This window comes from Muscardinus avellanarius (genome assembly GCF_963383645.1).
Source record: "Muscardinus avellanarius genome assembly, chromosome: 16".
NCBI classification, from domain to species: Eukaryota; Metazoa; Chordata; class Mammalia; order Rodentia; family Gliridae; genus Muscardinus; species Muscardinus avellanarius.
In genome coordinates this window covers 51,437,189-51,454,895 of record NC_137802.1, presented here as the reverse complement: position 1 = coordinate 51,454,895, position 17,707 = coordinate 51,437,189, and the positions used below count along the sequence as shown (strand labels likewise).

General features: G+C 46.8%; 1 protein-coding gene across 1 annotated transcript in view; it reads left to right on the top strand.

Annotated features, from left to right (window-relative positions):
* LOC308275712 (uncharacterized protein) overlaps positions 1–17,707 on the top strand; it is a gene marked incomplete at both ends in the record, with an annotated part of 48,452 nt that overhangs the window by 17,929 nt on the left and 12,816 nt on the right. The window contains 4 exons of the mRNA XM_080714064.1: positions 1,121–1,216; positions 8,367–8,526; positions 8,777–8,827; positions 8,910–8,917. Of these exons, the coding sequence (XP_080570190.1) occupies positions 1,121–1,216; positions 8,367–8,526; positions 8,777–8,827; positions 8,910–8,917 (315 nt within the window). The remainder of the gene's footprint in view (positions 1–1,120; positions 1,217–8,366; positions 8,527–8,776; positions 8,828–8,909; positions 8,918–17,707) is intronic.

Sequence of the window (17,707 nt, the reverse complement as noted above, 5' to 3'; positions counted from 1 at the left end):
TCTGAGGTCTTCTATTCCTGAAAAGATCTTTAGCCTACATCCTTTTTTTTTTTTTTTTTTTTTTTTTGGTGGCGATGCTGGGAATCGCTTGGGGGATAGGTTGGCTGGGTATGGAATTCTAGCTTGCACGTCATTTTCCCTTAGCATTTGCGGGTACTGTTTCACTGTGTCTTGGCTTCTGGTGTTAATCTGGGGAGTCTTACATCATTTTGATTGTATATCCTTTGTACTGTCTTATTCTGACTCTCATCCCTGGAAGCTTCCAAGTTCTGTTTTTCTCCAACGGGCTGAGTGCCTTGAAACAACTTTGTCTTCATCCATTAGAGGGGGGACTAACAGAAACCTCCAGCAGGTGTTCCCAGTTGGTCTTCAGTTCTGGCAAATTTTCTTATTTTGTGATTTCTTCCCTCCATTTCATCTCTTTCTGAAACTCATCTTTTTTCTTGTGTATTCCGTTCTATTTTCTATCTAACTCATCTTTTATCCCCCTAGTTTCTGAGAAGTCTTCTTAGCGTTATCATCTAAACCTATTATTATTATTATTGTTAATTATTATACTGTGGATTGAAACTAGGGGCATTCTACCTCTGAGTGAACATCCCCAGCCCTCTTGTTTCTTTTTTATTTTAAAACAGGATCTTGTTAAGTTGTTGAGGATCTCACTAAGTTGCTGAGGCTGGCCTTGAACCTGCAATCCACCTGTCTCAGCCTCCCAAGTACTGGGATTAGAGGTATGTGCCACTGTGCCTGGCTTGCTCTTTTTTTTTTTTTTTTTTTTTTTTTCAGTACTGGGGAATGGAACCCAGGGGCATTTTACCTCCCAGCTGTACCCTCAGCCCTAGTTTTTAGTCTATTTATTTATTTATTTATTTATTTATTTATTTATTTATTTATTTTTACAGATCTGAGGATGGAACCCAGGGGCATTTGACCTCTGAGCCACACCCCCTGCCCTATTTTTTTTATTCTTTATTTTGAAACAGGGTCTCACTAAGTTGCTGAGGGCCTCACTAAGTAGCTGAGGATGTTCACCAGCTGCAATCCTCCAGTCTCCGCTTCCCGAACGCTGGGATTACAAGTGTGCGTCTCCACACCCCGCTTGCTCTGTTTTTTGATACAGACAGCTAACCCATCCTCCTGCATCTGGCCAACTGACCCCTCACTTTTGGAGGTGCCTGGTGTCTCCTATGCCAGTGACATTGCGAGGTTCTGGTGTGTGAGTCTGCTTGATTCTCGGCCCCTCCCTGGGTGAGCACTGAGTTTTCTTTGTGCCTCAACATTCTGTTGCTATAATCTCCTTCCTGCTCTTTGTCCATATGGATTTACTTATTGACTGTAATTTCAGCGACTCTCAGCAGGTGAAGATAAAACACATAGTTATTCTGCCAGTTTAACTCCAAGCCCCTGCTTCACAAAGTGACGTCATACTCATCCTTGAAGGTTGCTGAGCCTGATCCATGACTTTATAATGGATCACCATTGTTAGTTGTTTAGCAAACATGTCTCCCTTTTTATGGCCACCAACATTGCCCCCCAGGTCACAGAGTGAAACTCTGAGTCAGACTGAACCTCCAAATCCAACACTCGAAGTTAACCAGTGGTAACAAGTTTCTTGTTCTCTTTCTCTACACACACACACACACACACACACACACACACACACACACACACAATGTGTACATATATATATTACAAGTACAATTACGCTGAATGTACATACCATTTGCACTCATTTTCTTATCTTTTCAGTGTTGGGGATCAAATAATTCAGAGCCCTGTGCATGTGGGCAAGCACTCGACCACTAAGCTACATGCACAGTTTCCATTGTTAGCAATATTGTAGGAGAAACGCTTTCTTCTATTATTAAAAAAGTCATACATTTTTAACGTTGTTTCTACTGTTTGTTGTTGCCATTGAAAAATAGCACAGCCACGGACATCTTTCTGCATCACGCATTTACAAATGTTCTGGATCATTCCCTCGGGCTTGATTCGCAGAAGTCTAATTGCTTAGTGAGGAGATACAAATGTTTTAAGGTTCTTGGTTCATATTGCCAAATGATTTAAAGAGAAGTTGTGCCAGTCTGCATAACCTGCCAGCGGGGCATGGGAGTGTCTGTTTTAAAGCATGCGCACCGGCTTTGAGTACTTTGAGTTCTGTCTTTGAAATGTTTCTTCTGTAAATGGATTCAAGGGTCACTTTGAAAGTTGGTGTTGTGGCAGGCTGCCGACAGAGACACAGTCCCGGGTTACTAAACGCCTCCTGAGCTGGTGCACGTGTTCATGAGTTGTTCAGTAATGAGATGTTGGATGTAGAGCACCCTCTACCTGGGAGCGGGGGCTGTTTTTTTTATTTTTCATTTTTTTTTTGGTTTTTTTGGATCTATATTTTATTTATTTATTTATTTATTTATTTATTTATTTTAATTGGTGCATTGTAATCATACATCACATTGGAATACAAGACTTGAGAGGATATACAAACACACCTCATCCAATTAGCCCTCATCCAGCCCCCATCCCATTCCCTCCCCCTCCCTCCATCCCATGCTTGTTTGGTGATTAACTTTGATACATATGTTTATGTACCTCCTGCGTTTTAAAGAGGCTCCATCCTCCCCTATTCCATACCCTCTGATTGGTCACCTTAATTGCTTCACTATAGGGCCCTTTCTATAACTTTGTCCCTTTCCTCCTAGTTATTGCTGATTAGGGGAAGCATCTGGTTTTTATTTTCTGCGATACTTCTCTGTGCATGCCACATTGCAAATACTGATCCCACTCTTGACGGCCCCAGTAGTGGCCTGGCTACCCGGTGGACTGATCCAGACCTTGCTGGCTCAAGCAGCGGCCATGCCTCATGGGAGGCCCTGATTCTGGTCTAGCTGGCCCCGACACCGGCCTAACACCTCAGCTGCCTCCGATCCTGGGCTCAGTGGCCCCAGCACCGGCCTAGCCTCAAGGCAGGCTCCGATCCCGGCCTCGGAGGCCTCAGTAGCGGCCTTGCCTCACGGAAGGCTCCGATGCCAGCCACTGGCCCCGGTATCAGCCTAACCCCTCGGCAGGCTGCGATCCCAGCCTCGGAGGCCCCAGCACCAGCCTTACCTCACGGCAGGCTCCGATGCCGGCCGCTGGCCCCAGCATCGGCCTAACCCCTTGACAGGCTCTGATCCTGGCCTTGGAGGCTGCGGGGCTGTTTTAAAGAAGCTGCCTGAGCTTCTGTCTTTAGAGGGCATCCCCCTGATCAGTGGACCCTTGGGAAACTCCATGAGAAAGGCCCCCACCTGACGGCGGAGGAAACTGAGGTCTGTGCTAGTCATAAATGGGAGACCCGAGGCTGGAGCTAGAAAAGATGTTTATTTTGGTTTATTTTGCCTCCTGGTTCTGGAGACTTAAAGTCCAAGATCAGGTGGTCATGGGGACGGGGTCATGGGTTTGGCCTCTAGTGATGGCCTTTTTGCTGGCTGAGTCCCAAGGTAGCAAAAGGCATCATATGGCAAGAGATAGGGAACGCATATGTCTATGTATCTAGTTTCTCTTCTCCTCCTCCTTGACTACTTCTCCTCCTCCTCCTCCTTCTCCTTCTTTCCTCCTCCTCCTCCTCCTCCTCCTCCTCCTCCTCCTCCTCCTCCTCCTCCTCCTTCTTGGAATTGAATCCAGGGGAATTCTACTACAGAACTACACCCCAGTCCTTTTTATTCTTTAAATTATTTTTCATATACTCTTTTTTTTTTTACGGGTCTGGGGATGGAACCCAGGGGCATTCTACCTCCGAGTGACACCCCCTACCCCATTTTTTTATTCTTTATTTTGAAACAGGGTCACAGTGAGTTGCAAAGAGCCTCACTAAGTAGCTGAGGCTGTCCTCGAGCTGTGATCCTCCTGTCTCAGCCTCCCAAATGCTGGGATTACAAGCGTGCATTGTAACTTGCATCATTCTGAGGTTCAGAGTGATGAACACACTTGCACACGGCACTTGGTGTATTTCTATCTGGATCCCACCCCTCTCCCTCCCCCTTCCCATACATATTATTGAGATTGGTATTGACAATTTAATTTTAAAATAGGGTCTCACTAAGTTACCATGTGCTGGCCTTGAACTCGTGGTTCTTCCATTTCAGCCTCCCAAGTACTGGAATTACGGGCCTGTGGCACTGTGTCTGGCTTCTGTCTCTCTTCTTATCATGGGGGCTCTACCCTAATGACCTTACTTAAACCTAATCACGTTCTACCTTGCCCCCAAAAAACCACAGTTGGATTAACATATGACTTTGGAGCCTCAACAGTGAGTTTTGGATCCAAAGCATATTCAAGTAATAGTAAGTTTTAAAGTAATTACAGGGGAAAAACCTCTACAACACTGTCAGGGGTAAAAAAATCCCACAACTTTCTTGGGCTCTGAAAGCTAGTTAGTAAACTCCCTGAGAGAAGAGCCACATTTTTCTTGTTCATTGCCATAGCTTGTGGAAACAAAATATTTACTTCCTTTTTGATATTGGATTTTGAATCCAGGGGCATTTTAACTCTGACTTATACCTGCAGCTCCTTTTTTATTTTGAAACAAGGTCTCACTAAGTTTCTGAGGGTCTCGCTAAGTTGCTGAGGCTGTCCTCCAATGGACCTGTGATCCTTCTTGTTTCCCAAGTACTGGGATTACAGGCATGTACCATCACGCTTGGCTCAAAACATTTACCTTTTAAAGAAGGACAATATTGAATCAAAAATGTGATTTTCCATTTTGATAAAGGAATCAGCTCTTCCATCTAGGAAGGCCTGCTGCCTGGATTTCTCCAGCTAAGTTTCGAGTCCCAAATTGGGCGGCATTTCGCTCTTGGCTGCCCTTTCTTGCTTCCTAAAATCCTGCACCCGGGAAGCGGAGACTCAGTGCTCTCAGTGTGCCTCGTAACTTGTCTATTTTGGACACACCCTTGAATTCCTTATGCCTGAGTGTTGAAGTTTGTGAAATACTGTTGTAGATCATTGCAGAAAGTGCCAAAACAATGACTAGAGTAAGAATTAATGATAGCCCGTAAAGCGTATCTGCTGATGTCAATGAATTAGTGGTAAGCTCACAAGGTCTTGCTTTCTTTGGGCGCATTGTTTCCAAGAGCTATAAAAAGCTCCATGTCCCTCCTGGTGTCTGAGATAAGCAATTTCTTCTGCTTGTCCTCCCACTGCTGTAGCTTGTTTAAAATCTCCTGACTGGTGCCCTGAAAGACGAACACATAGGGAACCTTTTGTTTTGCTCGTGAACAACAGCCCTCAGACACTACCCAGCACAGAAAAGCGCTGCTCAGCAAGGGCTGGTGGGGTCCAGCTGTGGAGCTTTGGGTTAGAAGTCTCTGCTCTTCCTGCCGAGGGGTTAGGCCTGTGCCGGTGCCAGCGGCCAGCATTGGAGCCTGCTGTGAGGCAAGGCCGGTGCTGGGGCCTCCGAGGCCGGGATAAGAGCCCGCCGAGGGGTTAGGCCGGAGCCGGGGCCAATGGCCGGCATCGGAGCCTTCCGTGAGGCAAGGCCGCTACTGAGGCTTCCGAGGCCGGAATCGGAGCCTGCCGAGGGGTTAGGCCGGTGCCAGGGCAAGTGTGGCCAGGATCGGAGCCTGCCATGAGGCAAGGCTGGTGCTGGGGCCTCCGAGGCTGGGATCCGAGCCTGCCGAGGGGTTAGGCCAATGCCAGGGCTAACGGCTGGCATTGGAACCTGACAGGAGGCATGGCCACTACTGGGGCCTCCGAGGCTGGGATTGGAGCCTGTTGAGGGGTTAGGCTGGTGCTGGGGTCAGCGAGGCTGGGATCAGAGCCTGCCATGAAGCTAGGCTGGTGTTGGGGCCTCCAAGGCCGGGATTGGAGCCAGCTGAGGGGTTAGGCTGGTGTCGGGGCCAGCTAGACCAGAATCAGGGCCTCCCATGAGGCAAGGCCGCTGCTTGAGCCAGCGAGGTCTGGATCAGTCCACTGGGTAGCCAGGCCACTACTGGGGCCGTCAAGAGTGGGATCGGTACTTGCAACGCGGCATGCACAGAGAAATATCACAGAAAATAAAAATCAGATGCTTCCCCTAATCAGCAAAAACTAGGAGGAAAGGGGCAACAGGAAGAGGTCGAGCTATAGAAAGGGCCCTATAGTGAAGCAACTAAGGTGACCAATCAGAGGGTATGGAATAGGGGAGGATGGAGCCTCTTTAAAACGCAGGAGGTACATAAACAAATGTATCAAAGTTAATCACCAAACAAGTATGGGATGGAGGGAGAGGGAGGGAATGGGATGGGGGCTGGATGAGGGCTAATTGGATGATGTGTGCTTGTATATCCTCTCAAGTCTTGTATTCCAATGTGATATATGATTACAATGCACCAATAAAAAAATTAAATTAAAAAAAGAAAGTAAGACCAAAAAAAAAAAAAAAAAAGAAGAAGTCGCTGCTCTTTCTGGTCTCTACAGAGCCTTCTGGGAAGCAGATTTTTCATCTGAATCCCATGTGTCTCTCATTGTGTGGGCAGAAGGCAGCCTCCATGGGCAGGTATTGCTGAGCTGCTGCAGATAAGAAAAACAGATATCGTTTTGTGCCCCAGAGGGACGGAGCCCTATCTACCAGAACCTGGGCACCAAATTAGTATAGCTCTTGACCTGGCCCCGCCTCTCATGAGTCATGTGGGTCACCACCATGGGAAGGGGAAGCTTCATCTCCCTTCTCCAAAAGGCCAAGGTCCCTGGTGGGCTTTGCCCAGATTGAAGGGTGGGCAAGCCAAAGATGGCAGCTATGTAGGAGGACCCCATTCTGGCTTCACCCCTACATTACTGGGATGCAAGGGTCCCTCTTTCTCCTCCAATTATAGGAACGTTACACACAAAACAGCTTGTTTCCTTCCAGCTTTTATTTACCATGCGAACAGGTAACAACATAGAATAAATACAGTCAAGACATCCACTCACTGCTGTTGTTGTTTTAGTTAAAGTGTTTTCACCATATCTCGACATCACGGATATGGTAGAAGAGTCATCTTTTGGCATTTACGATTTTTACATTCAAAGAGCTGACCTTTCGCGGGGTCTACCCACTGTTCTGTTCCTACAGTTTTTATTCTCCAGACTGTTTTTCAGCCTCATTGGGTGTGGGGATAGAGCAAAGATAAATTTTCAGATTATTTAAGGGGTTTCACTTAATATTAAATGAATAGAAATAAAAAATCAGTATAAAAGGTCATATGTAGGAGGATATGGACATTATTTGTGGAGACATAACATGAAAATTTTCCTATGGGTTAGTGGATGGGTCGTGGAGATAATGATCCATTCATACTGTAGGGTATGCAGCAGTCATCACAGGCAATAAAGTGGACCCACGTGGAACGGCACGGAGCCATTCCTCCCGGGACTGGGGAGAGACAAAGCACATGTAGCATGTTGATTTTGCTTGTGTGAATAAACACTAACCAGGCTCTCATTCCACATATTATGTGTGTATGATTATATGAGCACCATAAATTTGAAAGGCTATATACAAGGTTATTAGCATAGATTACCTTGGGGGTGGGGTGGGAGGCTCATGTGAGTGGGGGAAGTGGCAGGGGGATGAGACCCAGGAAAAAACAGAAAAGGTAAAAAAGTGTACATATTTTCATACCTATGCATAAAATATTGCACCTGAATAAGGAAATCAAACCAAAAAATTAAGCATCAAAGAATCAAAAGTTAATTTGTTGAATACCATATCAACTTCCTAATTAAAAGGAGATTGCAAGCTAGGCACGGTGGTGTGCGCTGGTAATCCCAGTAGTTGGAAGGCTGAGACAGGAAGATGGCAGGTTCGAAGCCAGCCTCAGCTACTTAGTGAGATCCTGTTTCAAAATAAAAAATAAAATGGGCCTGGGAGTGTAGCTTGGAGGTAGAAAGGCCCTGGGTTCAAACTCTAGCACCCCCCCCCCCCCCACATACACACCAGATTGCATACACTAATTTTCTGGTCTGGCAATGTAATATTACCTTCACATACATTTTAAATTTTCTTGTGGTTATTTAATAATATGACTACACAATTACAAGTAGTAACCAAAAAAAAAAAAAAAGTACAAAAAAACAGAAGTAAGACTGTAGTCCCTTATAGGTGGTGTGGAACAGCAGGAGGAGGTCTGGGGGCACCCTGGGTTTGAACTTTGAGTGTGAAGTTGGGCAGATGCCCCCTATTCCTCTGAGTCTCAGTTTCCTCAGATGTAAACCCAGGGTATTAGCATCTACCTGAGGGGGGGTTCGTGTGAAGATTAAATGTGGACGAAGCACACAGTAGGTGCTCAATTAATGTGCATTCATTCCTTCCCTCGCTCTTTTGAGGGTTTTGGAAGTGGCCCACCCTTTATTTCCTCATTTGATTCTTGCAGCAAGGCTGCGGGCAGGCAGCTGAGCTGGAGGGCGCGCCCCCTCCCTGCTGCTGTCCGCCAAGCCTCCTCGTCAGCTCCCCGCACCTGACTCATCCCACTTCACAGATGAGGAAACTGAGCCTCGGGGAGGCTGAGCAACTTACCCCAGGAGGCAGGGCTGGTAGGTGGGGTGTCAGAATGGCCTGCCAGGTGAGTAAGTACCCGGCCTTGTTCGATTTGATCATGCTTGCAGAGAAATCGAGGTCTAGCAATAAGTAGCCCAGAGAATCTAGCCCCAGTCCACTTCAGGCTGCTCCAGGAGGCTGGAGCACTGGGTTGCACTGGGTCAGGGTTGGTGCAGGGTGGTGCTACAGCCATAGAGCAGGAACCGCCTGCCTTCAGTGGGAGACTTCCTTGCGGCGCCCACGCAGGGAAGGCGCTCTTTGTCCCCCTTCTCCTGGAGGTGCCTCTGGTGAGTGCGGGTACGCAGTGCTCACGGTGGCCAGCTCTTTCTCAATAGCCTGGCCTTGGCTGAGGGCTCTCCTCTCCTCTCTCCTCCTCTAGGTAAGGCGGTGAGGACTGGGTGCTAGCATTTACAAAGGCCTAAACAGGAGCTACTGTCTGCCTGTCTGCTTGTTACCTTAGTTGGCTCTGCGGGGTGGGAATAAAAACCTCCCAGGAACAGCTCTGCCTGGGCTGGTTTCCAGCATCCTCTGACCTGCGCTCTGCTGTGACTCTGAGGACTGGAAGAGATGAGGAAGTTAAGACCTAACCATGGTGACCCTTTGGAGCTAGGCTGTAAAAGGTGATTTTTATCTCTCCGCTAGCTCCAAGAGAGGGCTACGTAAGCTGATTTCATCTTGTCCACCAAGAGACTCGACTCAGGGATGCCAGTTTCCCTTCTCTGTCACCTCCTCATTACCACCATCCCTACCGCAATCTCAGACAGTACCACCACCATCCCCACTCCCACATCACCACCATCCTCACCACTAATACCACCACCGCCACCACGATTCCCATAGCACCATCAATACTGTGCCCACCACCATCACCACCAGTACCATCCCCATCCTCAATACCCTCTTGCCATCATCCCTACCTCCATCGCGGCTACCACCCCTGCCGTCATCATCACCATCTCCATCACCTGCGGCATGCCCAGCACTGTCCTGTCACTTCCCGCCCATCTCCATCACTTCTCTAGTTCTTCAAAGGGGTATTGCTCATGGTTCAAGGTGGATGAGGGGTAAACAAAGTCCTGGACACAAAGATAACACCCAGGCGGGAGTGATGAGCTAAAGACAGACACAGCCTGGGTGTGGCAGCAGAGAGATCCTGGCTGGGTACTGAGGTCAGTGCACAGGATACTGATGCTGGGGCTCCTTGGAAAAAGACCAGACGATGCGGCAGCACAGACCTGGACCTCCCCACGAGGGTTCCCATAGGGCAGAGTGCTTCAGGATGCTGTCTCCACTTTGGACCACCTAGACCATCTCCTCTTGTCACTGGGGCCACCGGCTCGTCTTCGCCCGTCTCTCACTAATATCCCTTCCCCAGTAATTTGGCTTCCCCTCTTTCACTTTATTTTACTTGGAAGCAGAGCTGCTTTGCTTTTCACTTGTTCCTCTTGGTCTATTGTTTGTGGCCTGAATTTCGAGGCTCCTTGGCATGCTGGAGCTGGCTTCTATTGGCTCTCGAGAACCAAGGTTAGAGTTTCAGGAATTTGGCAAGCGGACGTGAAACAGAGACAGTATTAACAATTAAATTATATAAGCTTAAGGTTAATTCAATTATATTGTGAACAAAGATAATCAACGCTTAAAACCTATTACATTTATTTTTATTTTTTATTTTTTTGCGGTACTGGGGATGGAACCCAAGGGCATTCTACCCCCGAGCTACACACCCAATCCTATTTTTATTCTTTATTTTTAAACAGGGTCTCACTGAGTCGCAAAGGGCCTCCCTAAGTAGCTGAGGCTGTCCATGAACCACGATCCTCCTGTCTTAGCCTCCCAAATGTTGGGATTACAAGTGTGCGCCACCATGTCCAGCTTTATATCTATTTTTATATACCTGTTTTTTATATTTTACTAATACCCGTGTCCTTGAGGTTGCTTATGATGATGGTGGGCACTCTATAATAGTGTGCTACCGCACATTTCTCCCCAACTCCATGGTAAGTGACTTTATCTTGAAACTGGACATGGTGGAGATATTTGCACTATGCAAATAATAAACACTATGAATTGGGGGCTTGGTTTGTTATCTTATAGATTGTCTAGGTTTTAGAACATGATAAAAATGTTGATGTCAATTAGTCTCAGTATCTATAGCCATCACATTGTGAATAGTAAATAAAAAATGAAGACTAATTTTCAGCATTTAAAACTTATCTGGGGCCGGGCATGGTGGCGCAGCTGAAACAGGAGGATCGCGATTCGCAGCTACTTAGTGAGGTCCTCTGCAACTTAGTGAGACCCTGTTTCAAAATAAAGAATAAAAAAATAGGGCAGGGGGTGTAACTTGGAGGTAGAATTCACCCAGCTTCCATCCACAGTACCATAAAAACCCCCAAAACAAACAAACAAACAAACAAAAAAATAAAAACCAGCTTATACGATTCAGCAAAGAAGTCTCATCATAATGAATGAATTAAGACATTTGTCTCTGTTTCACATTTATTTTGCTTTTTAATATAGACAGATAGTTCAACCAGCATTCAGATCAGAAGTATATTTGTTTGTTAATTACGACCATAGGTTGTAGGAGTTTGATAAGAAACAAGACACAAGAGTTTTGTAAAAATAAATGAAGGCATGTTATGAGAATCAATTATATGGAATGCAATAGAAAGTATATTTTCATTATTGTAAGTTGATTATTATACAGTAAAATTTGTAGTAAAATTATGATTTAAAAAAAAGCCAGGTGTGGTGGCAGACACTTGTAATTTCAGTACTTGGGAGGCTAAGACAAGAGGATTTCAGGTTGTAGGCCAGCCTCAACAATTTAGTGAAATTAGAGGATAGGCAAGCTGGGAAAGAGGAGAAAGGTGATAAAAGGTGTGTTTCCACCCAAACTATCACTGTGAATAACTGCGGCTCACTCCTGTTGGGGAACTTGAGAGACCGCAAAGGACACGTGCCTCGGAGTTATTCGCAGCGCACGAGGGAGCCGGGATCATGGCTTCATGGGGGTAACTTGGCACTTTTGGGATGCTCACACAATTAGCAGAAGCGGGAGGGGAATACCAGGAGGTAGGAGCCCCAGGAAGCCTGGCCCTCGGGGGCTGCGGCCCAGGGAGCCTCTCTGCCTTCTCCTCTTGAAATCTACAGCGTGGTCCTTCCTACTCATAGGGTGGTGGTGGTGAGCCAATGAGACCGAGCTGGGGGCAGTGTCTGGCATGGTGCCTCGCACGGCAGGGGCTCAGTAAACTGGCGCTCTCGTCATCCTTCAGAGTTTATGAAGGGTCTTCTCAGACCTTAGAAGATGCTCTCTTGACAGATGTGCTCCAGCTAGGGAGAGATTTATACTCCACATTTCCCTTTCTGTCAGGAGACCTGGAACTGAGTGTTAGGTTCTTGTAGCTTCCTTCTCCTCTACAGCTACCTGCCCCTCCTTCTGCAGTAGACACGCATCGGCGTGACTGCTGAGCCCATAAGACTTGGCACCAGATCCGTGTCTCCCGTCTTCTCACATTAAACCCTGTCCCTGCCCATGGGTTGGGGAACAAATCCAAGGTAGGAACATCAAGGTTCATAGTTCCCTCGATACACCCTTCACAACTGGAAAGCATTTGGCTTTTCCAACCTTAAAGAAATGCCTCATCTTCTATAAAACAGCCTGGCCTGCTTACAAATTGGATGGTGCTGAAACCTGGCCCCCGGAGGAAGGTATAAAGCCCAGATCTTTCAAACAGTTAGATTTTGTAAATGTGGGAAGTGGTCGGAGATGGCAAGCCTTCTTCGTGCTCTGAGAAACACATCCTTCGTAAGAAAGGCAAGGCAGGTCTCTCAGTTCCCGTTGGCAGTTAGACCCAGCCCATTCGGGGACCCTGGCTCATCACCCGTAGGTCCTTCTCTTTACCCTGTGTTTATCGTCTCTTTTGCACCTTTAGCCTGACATTCTCCACACTAAGTCCTATTCCCTCAGGTCTCTGCTCAGTCTACCTTAATACCTCTATAGGATTCAGCTTCAGAGTTTGGTCCTCAATGAATATGCACGCCCTTTGCCCTCCAAGACGTCAAGGAATTAAAGTGGACTTGGGAAAGCTCTCAGATGACCCTGACAAATACATAGATGGGTTCTTAAAGTCAGGTCAACTTTTTTTTATTTACCTTGGAGAGATGGCATGTTGGTCTTTGGGCAGACTTTGTCTCCCACAGAAAAAAAATGGACAAAAAATTGTCTTAGACAATGCTGTTACTTATGGAGACAATATTTATGTAACTGATCCCTTTAGTGGAGGATGGTAAAGGTTTACAGGTATACTTCCATACTTGTGTGTTGGAACCCTTCAACTATACCAAACTTCCCACTATTGACCAAGGACCACAGGAGAAGCCCGCAGCATGCTAGAATGTCTGTGGGAAGCCATAAAAATGTTCACCCCAGTAGACCCAGATTCCATTGAAGGGCAGATCCTCTTAAAGGATAAATTCATAATGCAGGCAGCCTTGACATCTGGTTAAAACTTCAAAAAGGTGGTCTCAGGCCAGGAACCAATACCTTAGATGGCCTCTTAAAATTGGCTACTTTTATTTATTTTTTATTATTAAGACTAAGAAGAGACTCATAGGAGGGAAGTCAAGCAGAAACAAACCAATGCTTTAATCACGGCACTGAGAGGCCCTTCTTCAGCCCTAGGACCCAAAGGACCAGTAACTGCTATCAGTGCGGTCAGCGGAATACTGGAAAATGGAGTACCCAAGGAGAAGTGTCTTCCTCTCAGACCCTGTCCCATCTGCGGGGGAACTATGGGAAGAGAGACTGTCCTCAGGGAACTAGAACCCAGGGGTCAGTATCATCTGCACAAGTGGCCCAACAAGAGTCCACTAATTGATGGGTCCCAGGGGCTCCCAAGAGACTCCTGTTCTCCCTGATATCACCAGAGAGAAGTCTTGAGTAACCCTGAGAGTTGAGGGGAAAGTGAGCAACTTTTTTTTAAAATTTTTAAACTTTTTTATTGGTGCATTGTAGTCATAGATCTTAATGGAATACAAGATGGTAGAGGCATGCACACACTTATTTAGACTTTCTCCAAAAGCGAGTGACTTTTTACTGGATACTGGAGCTACGCATTCTGTCCTGACTTCCCACCATGGCTCTAGGTCTAAAAGGTCAACTACTGTCACTGGGGCATCAGGCCCGCTCCTGGTTCAATACAGTATATCTCCCCTCAGTTGTTTTTGGGGGCAAAATCTTCTATCGCATTTGTTTTTATGCATGAGTGTCCTGGTCCATTGTTGGGAGAGATTTTCTCCCTCAATGTGGAACAACAACAACAACAACAACAACAACAACAACAAAAAATATATATATATATTTTTTTTTGTAGTATTGGGGATGGAACCCAGGGGCATTCTACCTCTAAACTACACCCCCAGCCCTACTCTTTATTTTTTATTTTGAAACAGGGTCTCACCGAATTGCAAGGGCCTCACTAAGTAGCCCAGGCTGCCCACGAAATATGATCCTCCTGTCTCAGCCTCCCAAATGCTGGGATTACAAGCGTGTGTCACCACACCCGACAACAAAAATACCTTTGAATCCAAAGCCAGCATGCCACCTGCCACAAGTAGAAGTCAACCCAGAGGTATGAGCCACTGAAGACAAAATAGGTTGAGTCCTTACAGCCCAATTGGTGATCATCCATCTCAAGAACCCAATCTAGTCAGGTGTGGTGGCACACGCTTGTAATCCCAGCACTTGGGAGGCTGAGGCGGGAGGATCACCTGTTCAAGGAGAGCCTCAGTAAGTATTGAGACTCTCATCAACCTAGTGAGACCCTATTTTAAAAAATTAAGAGAAGGCCGGGCGTGGTGGCTCACGCTTGTAATCCTAGCGCTTGGGAGGCAGAAACAGGAGGAGCGCCCAGGCTCTAAACCAGCCGTGCTGGCTCAAGAAGAGACCCTGTTTCCAAAAATAAAATAGGTCTGGGAGTATAGCCTGGAGGTAGAAGGACTTCCAGGAACCCCAGTACCACCAAAAAAAAAAAAAAAAAATTAAGAAAAGGGCTGGGGTGTATCTTAGAGGTAGAATGCTCCTGGGTTCAATCTCCAGTATATATATATATATATATATATATATATATATATATATATATATACTTTTTTTGAGATTTTATATATATATATATATATATATATATATATATATATATATATATATATATATATATATATACAATCTCAAAACCTAACGAGACAATGCTGGTTCTGGACCAGGATGGTTGTAATATCTATTTCAATCTCCTGGGTCACTAATTTCACCTCGGACCCTCCCTTTTGTAGTACCTCTCTGCTTGTTTTGCTGATCTTAGAGGTAGAATGCTCCTGGGTTCAATCTCCAGTATATATATATATATATATATATATATATATATATATATATATATATATATACACTTTTTTTTGAGATTGTATATATATATATATATATACAATCTCAAAACCTAACGAGACAATGCTGGTTCTGGACCAGGATGGTTGTAATATCTATTTCAATCTCCTGGGTCACTAATTTCACCTCGGACCCTCCCTTTTGTAGTACCTCTCTGCTTGTTTTGCTGTTTGGTCCATGCCTGCTAAATATGATGGTTAGGCTTGTGTCTTCCAGATTGGAGGCAATTAAACTACAGATGAAGCCACAGATGATAGTCCAGGAAAAGTTCTATCATGTCCTCCCCCATCATCCTGAGCCCTGAGAAGACATCTACTGGACCCTAGCTACCGTTCCCCCACAGCAGGAAGCAGCTTGAATGCTCACTGCCCCCGTTCTGTAAGGACATTTAGGGATACCAATGGAATAGGGAGAAAGGATAAAGAATAAAGTATGGCAATGGAGTAAGGGCCAGGCTGTCAGCTCTTCCTGGTTTATAGGTCAGAGGGATTGAGAATGGACCAATCAGGGCCCCAGCCTAAGGACCAATCAGAGGAGTTGCTGTGCTATATAAGCAGAAGAGAAAAGCTGCAGTGTTGTTGTTGGTGGTACAGACCAAGCAAGGGTGGCAAGCTGGATTGTGGAGCTGTAAGGCAGAGTAGAGCAACAGTGCCCAGGGCTCCTTTGTTCTCTGCTTCAAGATCTTTGAGTCTCCATTTCTGCTCTCCTTTGCAGTTACCCCCCCATCCAGGCCCCACTGATTGAACTCTAGAGCTTAACTTATAGAAACTTTTTACCAAATGCTGACTTGGTACAGAACTCCATGGCACTGCTCTCTACGAATTAGCTTCCCCTCGCAATGACCCTGCCAGGTAGAAAATATCATCATGTCTGTATGATAGGAAACCAAGGCTCTGGGCTGTTGTGGCTTATCAAGGCCTCATGGCTCGTGGTGGAGCCTGGACTTGAACTCTGATCTTGTGTGTGTGTGTGTGTGTGTGTGTGTGTGTGTGTGTGTGTGTGTGTGTGTGTTATGGAGGATTGTACTCAGGGGCATTCAAACTCTGAGCTATACTCCCAGTCATTTATTTATTTATTTATTTATTTATTTATTTATTTATTTATTGTGGTACTGGGGATGGAACCCAGGGGCGTCCTACCCCCCTGCTACATCCCCAGCCCTATTTTTTATTCTTTATTTTGAAACAGGTTCTCACTAAGTTGCAGAGAGCCTCACTAAGGAGCTGAGGCTGGCTGTGAACTGCAATCCTCCTGTCTCAGCTTCCTAAATATTGAGATTACAAGTGTGCGCCACCAGGCCCAGCCTATTTTTCTTTTGAAATAGGGTCTCACTAAGTTGTAGAGGGCCTCACTAAGTTGCTGAGGTTGGCCTCAAACCTCTGATCCTCCTAAGTACTGGGATTATAGGTGTGTGCCACCATGCCCTGCTGAACCCTGGTCTTTCTGACTGGGGGAGCCTGTTCCTTCCTCAATCCTGCCATCCCCTCAGTCTAGGGGAACAGGGTGGGCTGCAAGATGCTGGTTCTGATCCAGAACCTCTGAGTGGTAGAAACAACTCCTTACCTGTCTACCCTTGAGGCTGCAGCTACTGGGGATGGCTTCCCTCCCTCTCTCCCTGCATCCTGGCCACTTGGACTCCTGACACAGCCATTTTGACCCAGGTGCTGACTCCCCAGAGACTCACTACTGGTGCCCAGAGTTCCCACAGCCACGCCCCGGGCTGGGAATGCTTTCCCACCCCACCCTCCAGGGCTCTTTCTGCTTTTGAGCCTGAGTCAAAGCACCCTTTCCAGGAAGGCTTCTTTGTGCTATGTGCCCTCTCAGCTGCTTCTTAGCTCCAGCTCCCCTTGGTCCACAGACAGGAGAAAGCGCTGGGCTTAGTTGCTCTCCACCATAAGACTGGACAGTGCTGAGGGCAGGTCTATGCCTGCCCCTCAGACTAGAGTAATTACTGTAAATCAACATGAAGGGCACCCACTATTTGCAGGCCCCTAAGGCATTGCAGAGATATTATGTCACCTATCATGGGGTTTCAGCTCACGGAGGCAGAGGGATGGTTGAGAAGGAGCAAAGCACATTGGCCGGAAGTAATAGGCTGGGGCTTTTTGGGAGAAGAGAGGTCTGAGCTAACACCATCCCTTACTGGGATAATGGCAAATCCTCCTTTCCGGTTTTTCCTCCTTGGTCCCTTCTGTCCGAGGTATGACCCGTGAGGACACCAGAGTGGCCTTTGCAAACGTACCCAACAGCATCGCTCCCGGCTTTGCTGGCTCCGAGGTGGCGGGATGAGGCCAGATCCTTAGCGCCTTCGCCAGCACCTGGCTTCTGCTGTCAGCCTCTTCAGCAGGTGCAGCCCAGAGCTGTGAGCTGGGCTCTGGCCTGACCGCTTGCAGCTTCTTGCCTGTGTCTCTGTGGGGCCTCGCTGAGCAAATGCGATGTCATCCCTCACCGGCTTAGCTGGCTTAGCACCCGTGCACCTTCAAGGTTCAGAACAGTTAGGAGCCCCTCTTGGGTGCTCATGCACCCTGCCTTGGCTGGCTGCGGCTCCTCCTCCGTGATCCCCCATCCTTCACCCACTGCCCACCCACAAGCCACCTACCTTCCAGTCATCCCTCCATCATCCATTCCATTCCCCCCTTCCATCCATCCATGCTCTGCTCCACTGCCCACTCATCGTCTGACCCACCATCCCTCCACCTTCCCTCCATCCTTCCATTCACCCAACCATCTGCTCA